Source organism: Schistosoma mansoni (genome assembly GCF_000237925.1).
Source record: "Schistosoma mansoni, WGS project CABG00000000 data, chromosome 4 unplaced supercontig 0032, strain Puerto Rico, whole genome shotgun sequence".
NCBI lineage: Eukaryota > Metazoa > Platyhelminthes > Trematoda > Strigeidida > Schistosomatidae > Schistosoma > Schistosoma mansoni.
The window spans coordinates 970,056-996,157 of NW_017386017.1; the positions used below are offsets into that span (position 1 = coordinate 970,056).

The following is a 26,102-nucleotide window of genomic DNA, read 5'->3' on the forward strand; positions in this document are numbered from 1 at the left end:
AATAGACCCAGAGTCATCAATCGAAACGGCTTGGGACGTATTCCGAAATTTATACTTAAAAGTTACCGCCCCCCACATCCCTTGGACTACACCTAGGGGGCCGAGAAACTCCCCACCGAGGTTCAGTAGGGAGGTTCGCATCCTTCTCCGTAAAAGAAGGAAAATGTGGGACAGATTTAGGTTACTGGGGACTGACGAGGCAAAATCTCAGTATCAAAAGGCTCGAAATACCTGTGCCTCGACCCTCCGTAAGGCCAGAAAGCTGTATGAAGAGAAAATCGTTAAGGAATCCATAGAATGTCCTAAACGCTTGTATTCGTATATAAACCAAAGGACAAAAAGAAGAAAAAAATGTTCCTTCACTATGGGGAGACAGTACTGCCTCATCACTAGTGGAGGACGACTTTGGCAAAGCTCAAGTATCCTCTAAATACTTTAGCAATGTATACACCATAGAAACACCCTTCTCACCAGTCCATGAAAATCCCCCCACACAAACACTGGGCAGCGTGACCATTAAAGAACTCGATGTCTTTGGTCTGCTAATTAAGCTTGACATAGGTAAATCCACTGGACCCGATGAACTGCATCCTAGGTTACTAAAGGAATTAGCTAACTTTGTTGCGAACCCTTTAAGTGTATGTTTTAATCTATCCGTAACCCAGGGTCGTCTACCAAAAGACTGGAGGAACGCCATAGTAAGTCCAGTCTTCAAAACAGGTACAAAACATAAGCCTGAGAATTACCGACCAATTAGCCTAACTAGTGTGGTTGTTAAAATCTTAGAAAAGATTATTCGGAAGGAGCTGTTAAAGTACCTCGATGAAAACCGGATCCTCTCGGAAAAGCAGCATGGTTTTAGAACAGGTTACTCTTGTCTCACAAACTTATTGGTCGCTCGTGAAAGCTGGTGCGCTCCTAAAGACCAAAAGTTACCTATAGACGTAGCTTACATCGATTTCAGCAAAGCTTTCGACAAAGTTCCGCACAACCGGCTGTTATATGTCGGGATTGAAGGCAATCTATTGGTGTGGATAAAAGACTTCCTAGTTGGGCGTCAACAAAGAGTAAGGGTGAACTCCAAGTTGTCTAGCTGGGAAACTGTGCTTAGTGGAGTCCCCCAGGGTACAGTTTTGGGGCCAGTGTTATTCCTCCCGTACGTAAATGACCTCCCTCGTCTACTATCGTCATCGGTCTTGCTCTATGCTGACGATGTCAGGATATGGAGAGCGATACAAAGCAAGGGCGATAGCTTAGAACTCCAAAATGACCTGGAGAGATTATCTGAATGGTCCCAAACCTGGCAATTGCAGATAAACACTTCCAAGTGTATTGTGATGCATATTGGCTACCAGGGTACAGATACATACACGATGAATAACACTGAGTTACCTATTGTCCAGGCACACAATGACTTAGGCGTCATCGTTAGTCAAGACTTAAAGACTACTGCACATTGCCGTGCAATAGACGCCAAAGGTTTTAGGACTTTATGGTCCATACGCAGGGCTTTTAGGCATCTCGACGATAAAACGTTTCTGACTTTGTATACAGTGTTCGTACGTCCTAAACTTGAGTACTGCATACAAGCAGCTAGCCCCTGCCTAAAAAAGACAGTGAACTCTTGGAAAGGGTTCAGATAACAGCAACTAGGCTGATTCCCGGAATAGCGAAACTCCCGTATGGTACTAGACTGACCAAGCTAAACCTATTCCCGCTGTCATATAGAAGAATCAGAGGCGACTTGATTACAGTTTTCAAATTGCTTAATCACAAATTTGCACCTGATATGCCCTCATTTTTCTTGTCTTCCAAAACAGAAAATCTACGAGGACACTCCAAAAATGTTCACAAGCCCAGAACGAATTACTTGTCAGCTGACTACCGACTTTCCCATTGAATAATCAACGAGTGGAATTCATTACCTCAGCACGTGGTTGAGGCTCCATCCGTCGACTCCTTCAAAAGAAAGTTGGATCATCTGAGAGACCATCATTGCCAGGACTAACATAGGCCATCAAGCCTCCTGTCCTTTCCAAACTGAAACTGAAACTTCACTGGTCATGAACATCATCCGTTCCGCTTCTCGCCCTTTCCTTTTTCCTTCTCCTCTTCATCACCCCCGTGATGTACCACCGAAAACATATATAGGGAAAGTAGTTAATGCGGCGTTTGTTCAACATTTAATTACCAATAACCTCATTTCAGTCTCTCCGCATGAATTTCTTAGGTACAGATATTGTGATACATGCCAAGTAGACTACCTGAATAATAAAACTCTGAAACGAGACAAAGGACTCCTTGTATCAGTCTCATTTTTAACTTACTAATTGGGGCTGTGTAAGCTTATCTCGCTACTATTACTGAAAACAGTGACCTAGCCAATTCTTAAATCATCTGATATGACTGGGGACTTGGCGTCCAAGTGGTTGTAATATCCATTCAGTGAACAAGCCCCTCATCACTCCAGTCGTTAGCTTCTTCGAAATTTATGATTACTGAAGTATTCAAACCTTTGTCTGGATTTCCTGTGTCACGTTTCTACCAGGGATGCTCTCAACGCACAAGCTGGACGGTGAATCTTCACACATGCACAGTCGTAATATTTAGAGACAGCTTTAGCCTGTCCTTAGAGACATCGAGTTTTGAATTTATGCTTGAGGGGTGTGCCAGTGAGTTGTTAATCCTTGAGATAACAATGTGAGGACGAAGTCGTCACGGGTTATGGACATGCGCTACCAACATTGATGCACAACCTAGTTACTTATACGATGCGACTAAACTATGGGGCTGATCCAATGATGTAATTGCCGTTATTTTTAGCTCAATGAAAATGTGTTACACGGGCAATGTCTTCTAGAGGTTGGTGATTATTCAGTAGATAGGTCGACAATTTTGGGCACGTTTAAGTCATTATCATTCTACATGTTTAGAGTACCTTGTTGTTTTTCTTCATGTTCTCATATCGCTCGTACGTTTTTAGTCTTGTATCATGGACTGTATAGTTGAATTAATATGCAATGAATAGCTATCTCAAGCTTATCAGCTTAGTGGTGGTTGCTGGGTCTCTCCTGGAGAAAATCAAAGACTTTGTCGTAGTTCTTAGATAGAAAGTAATGATAGATTCCAAATATCCCTCATGAGAACCAGTATTTAGTCGAGTGCCCCAAGGCTGTGTTCTAGATTCTTTACATTTTGTGCTGTGTAAAAGAACTCCCGAGTATCGTTAAGTTTCAGGTACTGTTGATGTCAAAGTTTAGCGAGAAGTATCATGGGACACAGGTGCATGTGCATTTCAGGACGGCTTAGACGTTCTGGTTAGCTAGTCTAAAATGTTGCTGATCCATATCAACGCCACTAAATATGTTCACATGCACACTGGAGATATAAAGATAAACAGCTACTGCATTGGAAAAGCGTAAGTGCCCTTAATTCTTTCACAGTGATATAAGGGTAATAGTGAGCCACGGTCATAAGACCACAGTCCACTACCGTGTGATTGCAGCCAAGAAGTCCAGAATCCTATGGGCTTTGGGGTTGATATTCACCAAGTTGGATACAGGTACGTTACAAATGAGAAATCTGCGTTTCGGCTTCAGGCCCCTGTTCCAAAGGTGACTCGGATATTGTGATGCAAGTACAGAGGACAGCTACCCGTGCAATTTCAGGATTCTGATGTTCGCCATACACTGTGGTTAGGGAAGCCAGACCTCTTTACGCTCTTAACACAAATTAAAGGGTGATTCGATTTTGATGTATGAAATACTTATTAGTGGTTTTGAGCCTGATCTATCCTCTCTCCCTCTTATCAAATTAGAACAACCCGGAATAGCAGGCGAGTTTGAAGGCCATGAATGAACCAAATACTCATGTAATACAGGTATTCTCACCGAATAGCCAACTCTTGGAACCTACTACCTGAAGAAGTGGTGTCCGTATCTTCAAATGACTCATTGGAGAGTCGTCAAAGCGCTCACTCAAGTTTATTAAAAAAGAACTAACTCAATTCATCATTCTTGTGTCTCAGTACGCACTTCGGAATCTGGATATCATCTGCGGTTGATATTTTAACAATTGTTGTCCACTGTAGCACTTGTGCACCATACAATCAAATTTAGATATTATAGTTTCTGTACGTATATGTGCTAAAGATCTAACAATCTCCTTTCAAGAACTATAACGTATCTGTGTTAGTTTGTTTTTTACTTTATATGAATTGCTTACCAACTGCAGCGAAGTCATTTGTTGCACTATTTGCAGACCACACAACAATTGAGAGACCTATACGTAGTATGTCAGACCAAATAATTTTACAGAATGACTCGAACTCCCTGGCTGAATGAATGTGTAGGTGTTAACTAAAATCTAATTTTCACAGGAGTGTGGCTGTGCAAATAAATACGATGGTTCATATAATTTGACAGAATTAGTGAAATTCTGTCACTTAAAGTTAAAAGACTTTAATAATCTAGGAGTCATAAGCATCGGCCTTAGAAACACCAGTAACTGTAAAGATACATCTTTTAAAGGCCTCAGGATCTAATGGACTATTCTCAATTGATTTCATAACTTGGACGAAAATATGTTTAGGGTGTTTTAGCTCTGTTTTGTAAGGCCGTACTTGGAATTTGAGATTTCAACAGCCGGTCCTTGTTTCAAGAATGAGGTGAATATGGTAGAGTGAGTTCAACGACAAGAGATCAAAATGATGAGAAAATCTCTGAGCTTTCATATGAAGATGAACTGAAACGCATCAAACTATTTCCATAATCTTCCTGCAGTCTATGTGGTGATCTAATACTGACTTACCGTATACTGATCGATGATCTTGGTATTATTGTGTCTTATCTTTTCCCTCCTAGAACTGATCGTTTGAGAATAAATTCCAAAAACCGAGATCAAGTTGTTTACATCTTGAGCTCCGTGTCTCTCTCATGGAGTACTGAATTATTAGAATTCTCAACCAGAACAATTAATATCTGTTAATATATTCGAAGCAAGATTGGATCTTTATGGCACATAGGTATGCAAGGTCCAATATGTATTGGCTGATTTATTAACCTTACAATTGGAGGCCGATAACTGTTTGTATAAAAATTGTATCTTGTTGTGTTGCGGTTGGTACGTCTCTTGCGCTACATCTGTTTTCATGGGTCTTGTTGTTACCACATTGGCATTTACTTCTAGGCACACCATAATGTCAATTTTCAAAACGTTATTACTTTATACCACACATCTGATTTCTTAGGAAAATGTCAGATTCCTAATAACTACGACAGTGTTCGAACTGTTCACTTAATATAACAGTTCTGGCAGAATTTGTGAATACAATAATATTTCTCAGTATACTATAACTTCTAGGTTTGGTTTGTGTTAGCTGGAATGCGTGATGTGATCGTTACATAATTACCGATATGTTCCCTTTACAAAAGTAACAGTCTTGTTATATATCATTTTGAAATTCCTCTTATGTTTAGGGCTTCCGGTTATCAACGATTGTAAATTAGTACGCTTCTTTGAAGAGGAATTCTAGCAAACTTTTATCCATTCTGCAACTGGCCAGCATGCCACAGATGACATAAGAGCTAACAGAAATATGTATTAGTCCAAGTTTTGTTGCGAACTATATAGATTTAGGATGAAGCTTAGTCTGTAAACTTCATCCCAAGTAATTTTTACCCATATATTCTCCTTAAATACACTTTGGAGGTGTTACTGGGTTTTTTTAGTATTTTTCCATAAATTTATTCACGCAGCTGTTTATTAGTTTCTTGGTGTTCTGAGGCTTATAATTCACATAAACTCTACCACTCGGTTATTTTGCAGAAAATCCATCAGCAAAACATGGTTAAAGTTGCTATTGGGTTTTGTACAGCGAGAGGGAGTCATTAGATATAAGTTTTTGGGCTTGTGTGAGAATCATGTAGTGTGTTTTCTAAGTATTCTGATGCAGGACTATAAATTTATGGACGAAATAATAAAATTAAGGACAATGAGTCTTTAATTTTAACGTGGAATTTATCCATCTATATTGTTAGATAGTATTGAGTTATCATAACGTGATGAAAACTCATTTTAATCCATAACCCTCAATTTTAAATTTAAATCCCTCCTACCAATTTATGACTTTTGACCCTGGTAGGTGGGCGAATTTTTCCAGGGTCATTTTAAGGTCCCTAAAAAGGTTATCCATAAATTTTAGTATCACCTATTCTAATCAAAATGTGTGATTTTAAAATAATGTTTGGTGCTAGCAGAAGGAAATAGTATCATACGAATACATCACATTTCTCCATAAATTTTTACTATTTGGAACTAAAACTCGAAACACGTTTGTTTGACATTCATATTTATTCGGCAGCTACGTTACCACCGCTTCGATTCAGTGACTTATTGTACCGTCTATAACAAAGTGATTATAACTGCGAAAATTAGTTATTGGATGAGATTTCAACACTTTACCAATGTTGTACAATATTCTAGCACACAATCATATTGCATTGCTTGTCTCTAATAAACAAAGAAATATCTCAACTTTATCTCGATAGTCAACTACAAAATCATGTAAACTCCTTTAAGCCACAATGTGTGAGGGCTATTATTACTTACAGTTGATCAAAATCAGAGTAGGCGGAGCCTTATATGTAAAAATACTGTTTTCAGAACGTTGGGTATTAACTACAAAGTTTTTAGCCTCAACTTATTAGCGTTCTGCAGTACGATATTAAAGTTACCTACAATCATAGACTAGTCTCACTCGGTCAGCTGTAAAATTTGACGTAAATATCCGTCAAGCTGAGTTCTCATACCACATTGACATATCGAGAGGTCAAATGAATAGTCAGAGAGCAAGAATAATAGTATCAATAACAGCGTGAAAGAATAAACATTAGGAAATGCTGTTTGGAAGAGATGAGTTTGAGGAATAAAATGTAAGAAGTAGCATTAAAGCTAAAGACTCGGGAAAAAATAGAGATTGAATACATCTGCTCCACTATGACATTCTGAGCCACATCTCTTGGTTGAACTCACTGAATATGATGCTACTTGTATAACGAGGTAAGTGGTGTATCGAGTTGTTTGATTCTGGAATATCCAATAACGTGTAGTTACCTTTCGTCATTTAATTTAATTGTGAAAATGTTTTGTGTGGCGCATATATATCTGGTGTCCCCCTTTACTAATATTTATGTATTCATGAAGTAAAAGTAAGTAACCTTTCGTCATAGGCAATATAACTCGCATTTGGTCCATTGGATCGGTTTATTAAACTATGTAGGCATCTGATGTTCCAAACAGTAACGAGTTTTCAGTTATACTTTCAACATTTGGTTTAGTCACTGTTTTCATGAATGATAATATACCCATATTCCTTTCCCAATTGTTCCTCAGCTTCAAGATCATGCTTTGAAGTTAGACAGATTATGCAATTTTCATTAAGTCTTCATAAGTTGCTTCTAGTTATTGTTCATGAAGTTAAAAAATCTTTGAATGAGTATCCAGGATATACCATTTGCTTTATATATCTCGACTTTTGTTTTATGAAAAACATCCAAAACACATCACTTTCCAAGTTTTCAGTTTAAAAAGTGTTCGTTGTAATTTGGAATGAAGTTGTGAATTAGTCTGTTTCAGGTTCTGCGTAATGATTCATTGTCGAAAATCTCTGAAATCTGATATTCCACTTTACAAAATAGCGTAGTGAACCAATGTGGTCACTATAATTGTGCTTATATTCTATTTCTACCTCAACGATCATTTCGGTGCATGATCTCATTAGTACTTGTTAATTTCACACACACTGACCATACTTCGATGGCTGATTATGCAGTACTGACAGTATTTTTCTTAAATTCTCAACAGTCCTAGTACCACGAGGAGAGGGACTGCTGTGATACATACCATACTTTGAATGAGCATTTGAATAACCACTTGCGTCTAAATTCATTCAAGTTTGAAAAAGATAAGTAACTTTTTTGTGTCAAGATCAGGATTCCTTCTACCATCAATTCATTCCAACCGAGTCAACAAATTAGGTAAATAGATTTGTTAGATCATTTACTTACCTCACTTATTACTGATAAACTAAGTTTTGTTGCAAGTCATTTATGAACCACAGGTATATATCTAGCAGATTCATAGCACATCCTGGAAATTCTCACGTATTTACCTAAAATATCTAGTAAGCTTAATTCTCTCATCATATAACCATAGACGATCTATTACCGAGTAAGGTCATAGATGAAGTTATTATAGAAGGTATTAAAAAGGATACTCAAGCGATAAAAAAGTCAGTCAAATTCCATCTCAGTAGGATAAGTTGTTCACTTGTGGAGAAGTTTCAATATCTCACTTATTAAAGTATGTGCTAATGATGTTGTCTGGAAAGACAGTAAAATCTTCACTATTAGGCCATCCAGGCCAGACGACATACCATCTCCTGACTTTTTTCCTGGGGAACAAGTCTTCATCATCACCTCATTGATAATTAAAATCTAGTATACCAACGCGTGGTTCTTTTCTCAACAATGTTTAATACCAATGTGATACAAAAAATCAACTTATGAGGGATCTCAACACTGTAAATGCCTGGCGTCTACAAACTAAATGAGTGTTCACTATACTTAGACATAAATATTTGGAGTTTACAACATTTTTGGGACGGTTCTTAGTTTTCCTGGAAAAGTCCTTTGGTGGTCCTCATGAATGTGTACATGATATTGTACCAAAATTATATATTTCAACCGCTTTTTGACAGAAAGAGAGAAAAATTAAGTGAAACGAATCGTAACTTTAGGCCACTCAAAGTGGAACACTTTCCGTCCATTCGATTAAAATCTACTCACAAATCCTTAACCAATGCAAAAGTTCACTATTGTAACATATAACACTATAATTTGAAGCTGCAGCTCAGTAGTTAAGACGTCCAACTTTCAAACAGCAGGTCACAGGTTCGGACTCCGCTCTACTTATTTCGAATTGCGCAACCGAATAGTATCAATAGCTCTCGTACTTCGAGTGTTGCAGAAAACTAAGTATGTTAATGTATATGTAACTGACGAATAAATCGAATAAAACATATTTTGACCATTGTAATACAGTAATTATGGGTTTGTAAATGTAGAGCTTGATTATGAAGCTATGAAAAATAATTATTCGTTCAAATATCTCTTGATTTCGAAATCCCGTACCTTTTTATTTATTGAAACTGTATGCATCCATATTATTCTTAGTTATTATTATTATTATTGCTATTTTAGAAATGAGTACTGAGAATGCTTCAAAAAATTGGGAGCTTACTTTATATGAATTACATCGTAAGCCACAAGAGCCTATTACCGATGGAACAGTTATTGCTGTTAGTCCAAGAAGTTTAAAGAGTGAACTAATGTGTCCAATATGTTTGGATATATTAAAAGTGACTATGACAACAAAAGAATGTTTACATCGTTTTTGCTCTGAATGTATTATCACCGCTCTTCGTAATGGCAATAAAGAATGTCCGACATGTCGTAAAAAGTTGGTGTCGAAAAGATCGTTAAGAAGAGATCCAAATTTTGATGCGTTAATTTCAAAAATTTATCCAAGCCGTCAAGTAATGCTCATTCCCAACTCCTTTTATGACTTATTTACTGTATATGTATATTGTAGGTTATCCCAATCTGGGAGGTTGGAGCTTAAAGCATCTAATTCGTGGAGTTGTTTTTCTGAACAATATTCCATCTATATTAATTTATTTATTTAAACACGAACTTTGGTACAAGGAGGAACCCAATAGATATTCGACTTGTGTGAGGGCTGTGATACTGCCCAGGTGCCCAAACTGAAGCAGATGGTTTTCTTAGGGGGCCACACCTGGAGCCTTTGACCTAAAGGTCTGATCTACAAGGCAGTGGGGCATCGTGAGGAGATGCAGTCCCATGGTAGCCGGTGATGAACGATTGATTCATACGCTATTTGTTCCCTTAGGATACTGGAGCCAGCCCATGTGCACCATTGGTTTGGAATCGGAGTTTTCCAACTCCCCACTAGGTGGACACGGAGGGTCCACCAACCCGGTTAAAGCGCCGGACATTCGCTTTTCGTCCTCTCAATTTCGTAAATAATACCCCCACTGTGAGAAGGCAATGAGTGGGACTCCCCTGTCAGTGCTTGTGTGCACGTTGTCATGTGAGAGGATTTTGAGAAGGAGAGTGGATTCTTCCCACTCTTGGCCATACCAGGGCATCTGGGGCCCGTCTATTTCGGTTCGGACAATCAACTAGTATCACTAGCACTTAGAAAATGTGACTCGTAGCTGACTGCAGAGTTGTTTAGTTTATCACTAAATAATGCTGAAAGTAGGAATTAATTGTATGTTTTCTTTAAACATCAGAGTGAAATAAACATTTGACGATTGTTTCACGGTTTTTATACAAATCTAAATAATAATACATGTGGTAATGTTCAGCCTAGAGATTATCTGTTTATCAAATTCTATTCAGTTATTTGTAATTATCGTAGGTGGAAATCTTTCATATTTTGGACTTGAATGGCCACTCTTCGATGCTTAAAGATCTTAAGGTCCGACTACTTTTTTGGGTTTACTTCTAACACTGATATTTTATTGAGTATGGATGAATAATGTTTGTTGTGTAGTCCATTTTAACTAGATGGTCTTAACTAACCCTCTGCCCAATTATACTGCAAGGTTTTCACGACCTCATGGGCTTGTACGGCCAAAAGTAAAGAAAGTTTGCTCTCTAGGAGCGCTCCCACTAACATGCGTTTATGGCACCTGTCAAGGAAATTCTCTCTGCCTTACGCTGGAGGGGCTTTTGTTCACAAAAGTGAAAAGACGGAGAGCGAACGTCCGGTATCAAAACCTGGTTGGGGGATACAGAGGATCCATCTAAGGGAGTTGGAAAACCCGGCTTCCTAACCGATAGTGTTTATTGTTTTCAGATTTCTAAGGGAATAAATTGTGTACGAACTTTTTTCGGTCACTGACTAATACGGTACAGCAGTTCCTAATGCTGCTTCACCGCCGTCAATTAGACCTTTGGGTCAAACGCTCGTAGAGTAGTCCCTTATGAAATTCACTTTTGATGCCCGAGTGGTATTCCAACCTACACATAAATATTTTCATGTGGCGCATTTTTTTGTATCCAGTTTCGTTAAACTTTTTGTGAATTAGATAATATAATTGTTCGTGAGCAGGGGAAACATCCTTAAAGATTTGACCAATGTAATCTTTTGCATAGAGCGGTTGATTAATAGATACAATAGGAACCCACTAGCATGTGCAATTAATCTTTTGGTATCACTGTCACTACCAAATGCGTAACAAACATCAGTTGTCGGTTTTCTGCACTGAATATTTTCCAAGCCGTCAAACGTAACATGTGAGTCAATAGTTTTCTGAGGACGTTATCTCTAAACTGTAACCGCATAGTTAGGGACTTGCTGTTGATGATTTGAACCCTTAGTTTCGAAAATCTATGTTTGTAATAAACTGTTTAGGTTATCCGTTTCCCATGTAGATATAATTGAAGTTATTCAGTGTTTTCTGTTCGACTGTATATATGTATATGTATATGTCCATTGGTTCATAACGAGGTACTGCTCTTATCAAGTTTCCTTAGTACTGAAAAATTACATTACTGAAAATGTGTGTGTATTATCCTATTCAAGCACGTTTCTTATAGATATTCTTTCTGATGAACCCATCTACTTTCCTTGTAAGTAGAACAGCTAAAAAGGTCATTCCACATCCACATATATTCTCTTTTTTCATGTGGTTGACTGTGTTTCGTCAAATTGTTTGTGAACAAATCTCTAGTTAGCCTGTGTTACTTCATTTTAAAGGAAAAAAGACTAAATGAGGGTATCATGTGTGTGTTAACAGTAAAATGTAATTTTTATTAAAAGTGAAAAGATGTAACAATTCAAATATATCGCTAAAACAGCCTAATTACAATTCCGATTTTTTTGTCCATTTCTTGGAAGAAAATGTATTTTATTTGCATGGGTTTACGTTTTCCGGTTGTTGATATGTTAAAGACTATAATTGATCAGTCTCTATTGACGTACATGCATCGCTAATGGATTACCTCGACATTAGTATTTATTCACAAGTTTTTGTTAAAGTTTGATGGTGTCTTTCAGTGAACCTTTGAAGCAAAAGGCACTGGGTCTAAGTTTTAGTGAGAATATCAACACTGAGATGTAGTTACATTCAACCGATGAGTCCTAAATCGAAGGAAACATACATTTTGCATTCCACTGTTATCCACTATACAACTTTAATGAAAATGTATTTGGCTCAAACTGGCTATCCATCTTCAATCATTAATTTGAATGCATTTATATCGGTCTCCCCCAAATGCCCTGGTATAGGCGAGAGTAAGGAGAACCTGCCTTCTCTCTCGAAATGCTCTCACATGGCAACGTGCATACAAGCACTGACAGGGGAGTCCTACTCATTGCCTTCTCACAGTGGGGGTATTATTTACGAAATTGAGAGGACGAAAAGCGAATGTCCGGCGCTTTAACCGGGTTGGTGGACCCTCCGTGTCCACCTAGTGGGGAGTTGGAAAACTCCGATTCCAAACCAATGGTGCACATGGGCTGGCTCCAGTATCCTAAGGGAACAAATAGCGTATGAATCAATCGTTCATCACCGGCTACCATGGGACTGCATCTCCTCACGATGCCCCACTGCCTTGTAGATCAGATCTTTAGGTCAAAGGCTCCGAGTGTGGCCCTCAAACAAAACCACCTGCTTTGGTCTGGGCACCCGGACAATATCGTAGCCCTCACACAATTAAATGAAATGACAATTTTCTGTGTTACTTACTCACTTACTCCTGTTACCCCTCGTCGAGGCCGCTCACCAGCATTCTCCATCCAACTCTGTCCTGAGCCTTCCTTTCCAGTTCTTTCCAGTTGCTATTCATCCTTTTCATATCGGCTTCTATTTCCCGGCGTAGTGTGTTCTTTGGCCTTCCTCTTTTCCGCCTCCCTTCCGGATTCCAAGTTAGGGATTGAGTCGTGATGCACATTGGTGATTTCCTTAATGTATGTCCGATCCACTTCCAACGTCTTTTCCTAATTTCCTCTTCAGCTGGAAGCTGGTTCGTCCTCCCCCATAAAACGCTGTTGCTGATAGTATCCGGCCAATGGATGTTGAGTATTTTGCGTAGACAACTATTTATAAATACTTGTACCTTCCTGATGATGATCGTAGTAGTTCTCCACGTTTCAGCTCCATACAGTAGGACTGTCTTGACGTTCGTATTAAAGATTCTGACCTTGAAATTGGTTGAGAGTTGTTTTGAGTTCCATATGTTCTTCAATTGTAAAAATGCTGCCCTTGCTTTGCCAATCCTCGCCTTTACATCTGCATCCGATCCTCCTTGTTTATCAACGATGCTACCCAGGTACTTGAATGTTTCCACCTCTTCCAGAGTTTCGCCATCAAGTGTGATTGGGTTGGTGTTCTCTGTGTTGCATTTGAGAATCTTGCTTTTTCCTTTGTGAACGTGGAGGCCCAATCGATGCAGAGGCTGCTGCTACATTTTCTGTCTTCATCTGCATTTGTTCGTGTGTATGAGATAGGAGGGCAGGGTCATCTGCGAAGTCCAAATCGTCTAATTGGTTCTGAGATGTCCATTGTATAAATAATACATTACCCAAATTAATAATAATTTATTAATGAGAAGTGAAATGACAACAGTTAACGGGGCAAATGGAATGCTTATTATTGGGGCAGTATCAAAATACTATAACTCAGTAATTTAATGTATATATATTAAAAGTATATATTCTTATTTACGGGAGAATAACTTCCAAAGTTTCCTATTTATATTTGTCTAAACATTAGTATTCACCTAAAATTCATTAACAAATTATCATATAACCTGATTATTAAGAATTTCTTGCACTCAGTTGACCAGAGAAATCTCTCATGAATGACCCTATCATTATTCAAGGTATATCGATTTACTCAAATGAATTCATTTTAGAGAGTTATAGTCCTAAATTTATTTTAAGAATTGAACTCCGCCTGTAGCTCTTCTAGAGTTACTGCCGGTCCCAAGCCCGGGTAAAGGAGGAGGGTTGGGCATGGGGTTAGCGACCCCATCCCGTAGAAAAGCTAACTCGCTAAAAAAACGCTAACCAGAAAAAATAATTAAAACGCTAAATTTTCTGTGTGGCGCATATATATCTGGTGCCCTCTTGTACCAAAGTTTGTGTTCAAATAAATAAATAAATAATTTATTTCTGTCGTAGAACCTGCCAAGAGTTTATCAGAACTTGTGATTTTATTTAATTATTTGTATGTTTTAATATAATGTAAGTGTCTTTCTTTACTCTTCATTGGTTCAATTAATATATAAACTGTCTTTTTAGTTTCATTTCGTCAGTAATTATTCCGTTTTTTTTTAAAATTTTTATCATCAATCAAAAAAGGAGTATGAAGCACATCAAGATAAAATTTTAGCACGTTTAAATCGTCAACATTTAAGTGCAGCATTGACAAGATCACTAGAACAACAATTAGGCTTAAATGGCAACAACAATACTACTACTAATAGTAGTAATAGCAGTAGATCACGAAATTCAACCAACACTGGACGTAATCAAACAGTCAATAATAATTCTGGTAATGGCGGAACAAGTGAAGTACATACAGATGCTGGAATAAGTGAAGAAGAAACACCGTCAAACGTAAGTTTTATTTCTTTAAGGGGCTTTATGGAGACTGGTTTAATTTGTAGATAGTAGTTATCACAGATTGATCTCATTTGGAGTACTGAGGACTGAACAAATATTTCCTTTCAGTATGAAGCTCCTCAGCAGTGCGTACCCATGACCCCAGGGCTTTTAGTTTTGAACTATCAGGGCCATTATGTCTGTGCTCAGTGGTAAAATTCCTATTTTATCAACTTACAACACGATGTGATGGCAATCCAAGGCTATCTGTGGCGACTGTTTCGTTTCCAACATGCCTGAACTCTACCAGTTATAACTTCGCTAGAACTTCAAGAAGATCTTGAATTCAGTCACTGCTTAGCTACTTTTGAATATCTCACGCCTATTCAAATTGAACTACGTTAATTCTGTAAAAGTGTTTGATGAAAATTGTTAGTAGGCTAATACATCGTTAATGTTTCTTCGCACTCTTTTGACAATTAAGGGAAATGGGTCATTCACTGGAGACGGAATAAATAAATAAAATTCTGAAAATGATTGTAAAAATCATGCCGGTTTACAGGCATTTATTAAAGTTCCCAAACCACTGATAATACTGAGACGGCTTTTAAACCAAGTGTCCTACGGGCTCTAGCGACTGATCACGATTATCATGTGGATCCATACTGTGTAGTTTGTACCTACCAGCACAACTCAGGCCAACATCTATTAACCTCATGGATTGATATTATATCTTAGTTTGAGCGTCTTACAATGCCATTAGTGACTGTCGTAAACGCGACATGGCTGTTATCTCATCTAGTTCAGCTTTGTCTTATGCCTAAAACCCACTTAGTTGCTTAAGTATTATTCGCTATGCGAACTAATAACCAAAACCAGTTATTAGTTGATTGAGTTTTCTTGTTATCAATTGACTAGGCGGAAATTGATCGGCTTTTAGTATGTCTTAGGCTTTTTGCGCATGTGTTTGAAGATTACCACTATGAGTTTCATTCTTCTAATGCTTGTTAGCAATATAATACAAGATACACTCTTCTTAAAAAAACCTTATTAGTATCGTCAGCTAGATTTACTTGGATTCTAATATAAAACTGAAAATCACGGATATTGTTTTGTGGTTTTTCATTTTCTATGTTGGATAGTATATTTGCGGTCTTTCATTATCATTCTAAACAATATTATCATCGCCCTACTTCACTTCAACCCGAATTAGGCGTTGTTAATGTTGTTCAGATTGATAGTGAAAACTTTGAGATTAAGCCATTCAACTGAGACGATGTGAATATCACCAAAAGTATCCCCTTGAACTGCAAATCTTTCTCATCATTTCTAATCAATAAATATTTTACAGTAGTAATAATGAAAATAATTTAATCAGGGGAGGGTTTTGTGGGTATTATAGTAATTTAAATGGTTGAATTCATGAGTCAATTGAAGCTAGACGTCCATGGAAAACTTGAAAGCATTGGACGTCCATCTCGTCCTAGTACGGGACTCCTCAGCACGATCATGCCTCGCAAGATTCGAACTCAGGACCTATCGGTGGTCTAGATGTTCGAGCGCGAGACCGATAGGTCCTGGGTTGGAATCCAGTGGGGGTAGAATCGTGGATGCATGCTGCCGAGGAGTCCCACGCTAGGACGAAACGGCCATCCAATGCTTCCAGGTTTCCCATGGTGGTCTAGCTTCAATTGACTCATGAATTCAACTATTAAAATAACTTGACTTTCTTAAACCTCACATTACTGTCTATTCATTATCTGTGTTTTATTTCTGATTCCCTGTGATGTTGGCAATTTCATCTTTTCTTTTTCCAGTTTATGAGTAATGGTGCTTGTTCAGCACGACGTGTCTCATCTACATCACATCAAGTAACTAATAATTCGGATACTGAAAGTGGAATGGATACAAATTCAATTGGTGAAAATAGTTCTGTATCCGATTTACCAGTTTTACATTATCGTAACAATACATCAGCTGCTTCTTCTATGTTTACTACAACTGCTGGCGGTGTTGCTGATTCAAATCATCCTCATACTCAATATAATTGTTCCATGGATCGTAATATTATTAATAACAATAATAATAGTAGTAGTATTCTGCATAATAATAGTAATTCAACCTCATCTATGTTATCACCATCTGTATTTCCTGAAATTGAAGTCTTATTAAAACCACATCCACGTTATTCTTCACAGTATACCGCTTCCAATTCTATGGCTTCATCTACTTCGTGTAGTCCATCTACATCAACAGGACATCGTAATAACAATAATGCTAACAGTAGTAATGGTAATAATAATACTAATAGTAATTACAATGATCAAGGAAATGGTTTAATCAAATATCTTAAAGCTCCGACAATAACTACAGGTTAGCCTGCTGCACAGTTTCTACATTTAATAACTTTTATTCATTAATTTACTACTTTTGTCTTATTCGTAACTTGTCTATCATGTACAGGTTCATGCACACAGATCTGACTAAAACTCTTGAGTGACAGATACTAATAGTAACCATAATAATACCTGCTCACCCAAAACTAAGTAATCAGTAGCTCAGTTGTTAGAGTCTTTGATTTGTGACACTACATCACAAACTTGAACGCCGCTCCACTTAATTCGGTTAACCGAATCGCACTACTAGCCTTCACATTTACAGTGTGAACGCAAGCCATGTAAACGAACTTATGCATGGTATATTGCAAGCAAACATCAATAGTTTACATTTTAGTTAAGTTTTTCTCTGATAAAATGTGTATAAATAACTTATAACGCGAATAGTTCTATTCTTTTTGTCCATAATCTACAACTCATGGATTATCCATCTGAAAGTTATTAATCAAGATAAATGAGAAGAAGTGGTAAACTTTTTTCAGCCGGTTAATTCCAAGTTAATGATCCTTTTAGTGGGGTTATGTTTATATGTACTGTAACATTATAAAAGTCTACATCTGCTTCACTGCTATCGATTATAGACTATGCCACTTACAGTTTCACCATATAGACCTCAATCAAAATATTAGCACTTCCCATTGCTATTCACATACACAGATGTCATAGAATTATGTCTAGTTATGAGTTGGCCTTAAGTCAACTTTACGCAATCTGATTAGCATAGCACGTTATCTTTGACATCGGTTGGAGATATGTCACGTACCTCTTCAACCCAACCTACTCAGTGGTTTTATTAGATGTAAGCATTATCTCGAAGATATTTGGATCACACACTAATCAATTATCCATATCTTCTTCAAATGACCCTTTTTAGAGCCATATAATAATTAAGAGCAAACTGCTATTTGATATACTTTCTATATATTAGACACAGTCTCTAGAGTAAACTATAAAACCGTTTCATTGAAATAAAACTGAAATTTATAGGTTAATTTTGACATTTTTCAACATGATTCTTTTCTAGCTACAAGGTATTTCTTCACTATTTTTCTTCCTTCAATTTAGTTGATCATTTATGTCGATATTTAACTGTACGTATTAATCTTCAAAGAATAAACAGAGAAGTATCTGGTAAGTAAAATTATAGTTATATTTCTTTACTATCGTATGAATAGAATCACTTATTGGCATAAGTAATTTTAAAATCTAGTCCAACCATTGGCGAGACTATAATTCATGGGCGAGCCAATCAGAAGCGTTTGAGGGATTTCAAGGTCACGGCTCCTATTTCATGTACGATCGGTTCACAGAGAATTTTAGAGAAGACTTGACAATTAAGCGGTTACAACAAATGAAACTACTAAGAAGTTCCTGTATTTGTAATTATGAGTAATAAATGACTTGTGGACCTTGTGCAGACAACCGTGTTGTTGTCCTTCGATGTAATATATGTTGAAGGAAGACGTTTGCTAGGATATGAATCTTAATCGCTCGATCCAGATTGAGACTAAGGCATATTATAATAATTATCGCCAACTGTATAATAAAATCACCAGTAACATTGGCTGCAATATTCGCAGATGTTACTAAAGCTTCGGCTGTGCAGTAGTATGAGTATTGTAGGGACATATCTATAATAAAAATGACAAACTTATACAACCGGAGTACAAACAAACAATAATGAAGCTATGTGGTCGAGGCTGAGAGGGTTTTTATAACCTTATCATGGCTCCAAAGACCAACTATTATGGAGCCATATGGATGAGTTCCTCTACCTTATGCATTACGATTTTGGAACCTTTGAACCTTTTTCTAACCTTGACAAGTTTTTGGACTATATGAACGAAGTGTATCCACTTTAATTATTTGGTTTTGTATGATATATTTTTACTCTATGCTGACTGTTTATTGATTAGTTAACATTTCTCAAGGTCACGTAAGATTCGTTCAAAGGTCGTCCATAAATTATAGTCTCGCCCAACCATTCTATTCTCTTAAATATTTGTTTGATTTCGTCTTGATTTAAAATATTATAGATGGTCATATGACCTTATTTCATTTTATGTTATACGTTCTACTGAGGATAAATAATTATGTATATAATTTTCCATTTTATGTTTTTTAAATACATTATGGTCAATATTATGTGGTTGGAGCTAGTCGCTAAGACACCCCAAACTTTGCTTTCTTTCTCTCTGGTACTATTCAGCTATTCGTACTTGCAGTTTTGAGGGGACTGATACTTCTTTATAGATTCTGATCTATGTCAATCAGTTTTACTTTTCGACGTGTTACCACTGTGCTATTTGAACTGTTATTGATTTCATGTAAAGTTCAATTTCACCAAGAACCATAATATCCCTCCGAATTGCAAATACACCTCTCTGTGACGAGTACCGACATGCACTTAACCTAGGTTCAAGGTATCCCACCTATTATCTCTAACCACTTGAAATCAAAATATAGTGTACTCGATATTAAGCCTATTAGACTAAAGATTGCATTCAAGTTTAGTCGATTGAACTAAAGGAGACTAATCATAAATGAAATTGGCTACTACTTAGTAATGGAACAGTAAAAATAATGGCCATTAAAAAAATGAAACTTCTTATTCAGTCATCATATAAAACGTTACATATCTATACATATTGTAGTGAGCCTATTTCTCGTTCTATAATAATTATAAAAGGAATATTTAGTAGAAAAATTATAGTTTTCTATTAAACGATCATTTTCTCATCTTATTATCTTTAAGTTTCCACTTTATATACAATAACATTTTTATCTGAAGGGGTTTTTATGGACCGACCGGCCAGTGCTTCCAGGTTTTCCATGGTGGTCTAGTTTCAATCGACTCATAATCTCAACCATTAAAAATAATTTTATATAGTTGAAATCATGAGTCAATTGAAGCTAGACCACCATAGAAAACCTGGAAGCACTGGACGGCCGCTTCGTCCTATTGTGGGACTCCTCAGCAGTGCACATCCACGATCCCTCACTCTCGAGATTCGAACCCAGGACCTATCAGTGTCGCGCGCAAACGCTTAACCACTAGACCACTGAGCCGGCATCCAACGGTTTTAATGTCTAAATTCAACTCATCCACAAAATTGAGCAACCATTCACCAATGTCTTCAGTGATTTGATATCTCCCAATAGACCTACTTGAACTCCACTGGTTACTGCTTCTCACTACAACTCCAGGAAATACCCTATGGAGTCAGTCACTAGTAAGCATATGATCATTATCAGAAGGTGGTTTTGTGGAGATTTTAAAAATAACATTTCCCTTGAAAATTAAGTTTTGCTTAATTCGTTTAAAATAAAAAAAAACCAAGACAAAATTGATAATTTTTAAAGAATCCAATTACTGTTATATATTTAAATGAATTCATAATCTATTTTATATACAGTAACGCAAACTGTGAATGATAAAATGGAATTGTACAACATTAATTCCGTCTTAATTCAATTCGATGGTTATTCAGTGTAATATTGATTTTGGTTTTTTCAGTGTTGTATTTTATTCGGTCTAACCTTAATTTAATTACGTGTAATGTATTTGTTTAAGATATAATATTCTTGTATTAAATTAACACGGACTATGCTCCGTATGTGGTTTCTTATAACTCTGGACATTTTTCATATATGTGATTTTATTCTAATTAATAATTTATGTTTATTTATTTATTTAAACACATAAATATTGGTACAAAGGGGCACCAGATATGTATGCGCCACTTTTTGTGTGAGAGCTGCGATACTGCCCAAGTGCCCAAACTGAAGCAGGTGGTTTTTTTAGGGGACCACACCTGGAGCATTTGACCTAAAGGTCTGATCCACAAGGTAGTGGAGCAACGTAAGGAAATGCAGTCCCATGGTAACCGATGACCAACGATTGGTTCATACACCATTTGTTCCCTCAGGATACTGAAGCCAGCCCATGTGCACCATTGGTTTGGAATCAGAGTTTTCCAACTCCCCTAGGTGAACTATCCGTGTCCACCAACCCGGTTGAAGCACCGGACATTCGTTTTCCGTCCTCTCAATTTCGTAAACAATAGTAATGCCACGAGAAGACAGTGAGTAGGACTCCCCTGTCAGTGCTTGTACGCACGTTGCCATGTGATAGAATTTCGAGAGAGAAGGTAGGTTCTCCATACTTTCGGCCGTACCAGGGCATTTGGGTTATAGTTTCATAAGATCATATACATTGAATTATCTATAACCCCAAGAAGTATTTATCGTTTCTACTTGTTAACTTGTTTAATTTCTATTTATTCTTATTTCTTTTAGATGAAAGTGTTCGATTCATCTTATATAGTTATCATGAAAGTACAAATACTTATCAATTATTAGATTCACATATGTCTATTGAAGAAATTAGTCGTGATCAATTTCATGGAGTAAATTATCTTGATTTATATTATGCACGAGATGATATCTTAGATGATAATAATACCTAATAAAGAAGTACAAAAAAAAAATACAAAATTGAATCATAATTTATATTGAATATTGAACTTCAAAATTCATTTAAACAATTATCTCTATATATTTGTGTAATTCATCAATTGCTTAATATAATATCAACATTATTAACATCAATAGTTATAACAATAACTCTATCTCCCATCAATACAATTATTCATTATGTTTAATGAAAGACGTTTCTCTCTCCTTATGTTCCTTATATGTGTGTGCTTGTTTGTAGCATTTGACTTTCTCGTTGTGTTATCTTCTTTGACTTGTTTCCTTGGTTTTAGTTTTGTTTGTTTTACCATTGTGTTATATGTGTTTTATGTACTATCAATCATTAGTAGAGTGCCTACTATAAAACGGTGTGTTGTATCTAATTGCTTTTTTTTTTTAAAAAAATGTAATTATGTCTCTTATCTAAAATTGTAAATATATTTACTTTTGCATGGATCATTTTGGGTACTACAGATAAACTGAGTCCTAGTAAGCTACAATTGACACTGGAAGAATTCTAAAAACGATGTATTACTTATACTACTGATTAATTTCTGGAACATATATTCTTTGTTTTAATTTATGAGATATTATTTAGTCTCTGACCCATTGATCATTAACTCGTAATCTTACCTCCTTCCGGTATACGTCTTTTCTCTACACACGTATAGTTACTTTGTACAGAATTATTTCTTTTTTAAAATCAAAAAATGTATAAATTTATTATTATTATTAATATATAAAAAATGATTGTTTATTAAGCTTATCTTTCTCGTTTTTAAATCATTGTGTGACTTGGGGTTAGATGTTTGTGAACAACAGTAGAAGAGCCCCCAAATGCCCTGGTACGGCCGAGTGTGGGGAGAGTCCGCTCTCCCTCTCGAAATCCTCTCACATGGCCACGCGTATATAGCCTCTGCCAGGGAATTCCTACTCACTGCCTTCTCGCACCATGGGTGTTGTTTACGAAATTGAGAGAACGAAAAGCGGATGTCCGACGCTTTAACCGGGTTGGTGAACACGGAGGATCCACCTAGGGGAGTTGGAAAACCCTCATTCCAAACCAATGGTGCACATGGACTGGCTCCAGTATCCTGACGGAACAAATGGTGTATGAATCAATCGTTGGTCACCGGCTACCATGGGACTGCATTTCCTTACGATGCTCCACTACCTTGTGGATCAGACCCTTAGGTCGAAGGCTCGGGATGTGGCCCCCTAAGAAAACCACCTGCTTCAGTTTGGGCACCTGGGTAGTATCCCAGTCCTCACACAAATCAAATGAGATTTGTGTGGCGCATATGTATTTGGTGCTTCCTTGTACCATTATTTATGTGTTTAAATAAATAATACTAATAACAGTAGAAGAATAACAACGTAATTAGTGGTGGATCGAAGACAAGTTAACGGGTCCCAAAAATCGACGTGATTTTTTAAATTAATCTAGTGAAGAGTAAGTTTTCATATCTTGGTTATTAATTACATGAAACGAGAAAGTAAGTAACCGCTTTCCGAATCCACATTTTGCCAGACTAGTTGCTTAGTCGTATTCATTCAGCCTTTCAAATAGTCTTTTTAGATGAGTTAGACTCTCTGTCTCGTCTTTATCAGCCATAAGCAGATATTCTTTATGTGCGTATGCAAACAGAAAACGCAGCAGAACTTGATTGATAAATCTCTGGAAGTTTTTCTCTGCACTTCTAAGGCTGAAAGGGGCAGTGACTGAATGAACGATCAAAATCTTATACCAACCTGTTTAATTTGAAATAATCAAAAGTTAAGGTGTATGATGATGCTCTCTTACAAGTTCAAGTTTCGACAAAATGTTTGGATCAGGTGAATTGTTCATAAGGTGTATAAATAAGGCAAAGGATATTTATCCTATCTCGTGCATCTTTTAAATCTTCCATAATTATCATAAGGTCTCGCATCTGTAGCGTTTTTATCTGGCGTTGTCTTCACTGGTGACGCCCAAGGACTATTGGGAGGGCATATGATGCCTACAACCATTTCTGTTAAATTCACCCTTGAAGTGAGCAAGACGTTTAAGATCAAGACACCTGGGATGCACAAATCAGATAATCTCTTCGTTGCGATGCAGTGACCTAAGAGCGTGATCGCGACACCCAAGGGACAGCTGCTTGAGGTCGTTCACATACGACCTTTTTGCGAGTAATTTTTATGTTAGCTCCGTACTTGTTGGGACCTTACCGTTGGAGACGGATATCCGTGTGATAGGGCGAGGTGTGCATTTTTAGGGTCAATCTTTTCTAACACCACCCCTCCTTGTGGAAAGGCAGCATCGCTGTTATGCTGGTTGTCTGAATGAAACACCTTACTGTTGTCACACCCCTGTACAGTCAGCAGTACGGCTTGGCCTTCGGACCTTGGGTTTGCTGCTTTTAGTCTCACCGCTCTTCAACCGACCTGTCTGGCATGTATATATATATATATATATATATATATATATATATAAGACTACATACATACAAAAGAAATATTTATGTTCTAAGTACGAGGTAGAGGTTGTTGAATTCCACAGATACTTTATTAGCTCCCTATGATTACTTGAGAGTTCTTTTTCTAGGGATGTATTAGGCTACTTGATAGTAGCATAAATGTAACTAGGAAAATATTCCCAACTGACTGACCACATATACTTTGTGTAAATAAGCCCAATTTGAAAGACAAATTTATATATTCTAAGTTTTACTTTGAACTATATCTTAAAAAAGCTAATCAGACATACCCAAATGATAAGTTTCATCAAACAAAGAACATGAGAGGATAGGCCGAGCGAAATGTAGACAGAAGAACGTTCAACTTCTAAATTGCGCACAATCAGCTGACGTTTATCGTTTTAATCCTGATTTTTGTCTCCAAGACGAATTAGTGACCCATTTGGGACTAACGTATTAAACGGTTTACTAATAACTTTGTCTCTGTTTTCATTCTTATCTCGTTTTCAATATATTACATATTATGTTTTAATATCAGAAGAGGTTTTGTGGATATTATAGTAATTTTAATAGTTGAGATCACGAGTCAATTGAAGCTAGACTACCATGGAAAACCTGGAAGCACTGGATGGCCGTTTCTTCCTATTGTGGGACTCGTGCAGGTTAGGTATAAACATTGCTTAATAAATTCACTTAGTATTGTTTGTTTGAATCTTCCCATTGATGTTTTTAGGACCGCAACTGGTCAGTCTCTAATTGGTATATGTGCATACTGTGCGTATTGTCTCGATATAGCCTTAATTCACGGGCATTATAAGCAAAGATGGATAGTGGCTAGCAGTGGAATCCAGGACGCGCGTTTCGTTCCATTTGGGACTCGTCAGCTGGATGTACCTGCATCTCAGAGTTGATGTTCACTCTGGGACTCGAACCCAGTACCCTCGCTTCAAACGCCATCGCGTTATCCACTCGGCCACTGAGTCCCGATAGCCACTTGCTTGTGCGATGGGGTGAAGTTTAAATTCATTTAGTGTTGTTTGTTTGAATCTTCCCATCGATTTTGTTAGGACTGCAACTGGTCAGTCTCTAATTGGCATATGGGCATACTGTGCGTATTGCCTCGATGTAGCCTCAATTAACGCGATGACGTTTGAAGCGAAAGGTCCTGGGTTCGAGTCCCAGTGTGAACATCAACTCTGAGATGCAGGTACATCCAGCTGACGAGTCCCTAATAGGACGAAATGCGCGTCAAACTGCATTCCACAGCTAGCCACTATCCATCTTTGCTTACAATAACTGTTTATTTTTTTTGTCTTGTAGTCCTTACTTTGATATCAATTCCAATGGTAAAATATCACTTCATTTTGTAATTATTTTATTATTATCTGAGTTATTTACTTGATTCGATAATTGTAGATTATGATCGATGACGTAAACAATGACCCTAAAATAAACGAACTTAATAGATTGACCTGGTTCTTTTCTTTTCTTTCTTTTTCTTTTTGGTTTGTTTAAACAATAAATTACTTCTTCTCATTAAAATCAGTTCGACTGATCTTAATCAAATATATAAAATTTGACAAATGATATTAAAATAATCCTCAATTAAAACGATAATCGGATCATAATTAGATCATATAGATCTATACAGAAATACCTCGTATATATATATATATATATATATATATATATATATATCCAGTTAATGATGAACCGATCATAATCAAAGGTTACTTATTAATCAACTTCATATTACAGGTCTAATTTTTTTACCATTTATATCATAATGACAGGAAACAAATGTGACATAGTCGAAATCATGAGTTAATTGAAGATAGACCACCATGGAAAACCTGGAAGCACTGGACATAGCACTGTGACATATTTTAGTGTTATGTCATTTTGCACGAATATGAATGTCTATTTGAACAATGAACTGGAAGTTCTAATCAGAAGACATTACATGTGAAATCAATCAATTCGAGATGTAGACAATCAATGATGCAGAGTTAGTAACAGGCTATTTGGAGAATCGATTAAATTTAAGATGATTCGAAGATATCATGCGTCCTAT

At 36.9% G+C, this 26,102-nt stretch overlaps 1 protein-coding gene and 1 non-coding gene across 2 annotated transcripts; one reads left to right on the plus strand and one right to left on the minus strand.

Annotated features, from left to right (window-relative positions):
* Positions 1-9,262: 9,262 nt before the first annotated feature.
* Positions 9,263-21,562, plus strand: Smp_050160 (polycomb-m33 interacting protein ring1b,putative; the record flags this gene model as incomplete). Its single annotated transcript, XM_018791134.1, has 5 exons — positions 9,263-9,595; positions 14,455-14,712; positions 16,515-17,070; positions 18,159-18,224; positions 21,393-21,562. The coding sequence occupies 5 exons, from the start codon at positions 9,263-9,265 to the stop codon at positions 21,560-21,562; spliced, it is 1,383 nt and encodes a 460-aa protein (XP_018645651.1).
* A 3,379-nt stretch (positions 21,563-24,941) lies between these two features.
* Smp_tRNA_00077_Gln_TTG.1.1 lies at positions 24,942-25,007 on the minus strand. The gene has a single exon. It is a non-coding gene (tRNA).
* Between the last annotated feature and the right edge of the window lie 1,095 nt (positions 25,008-26,102).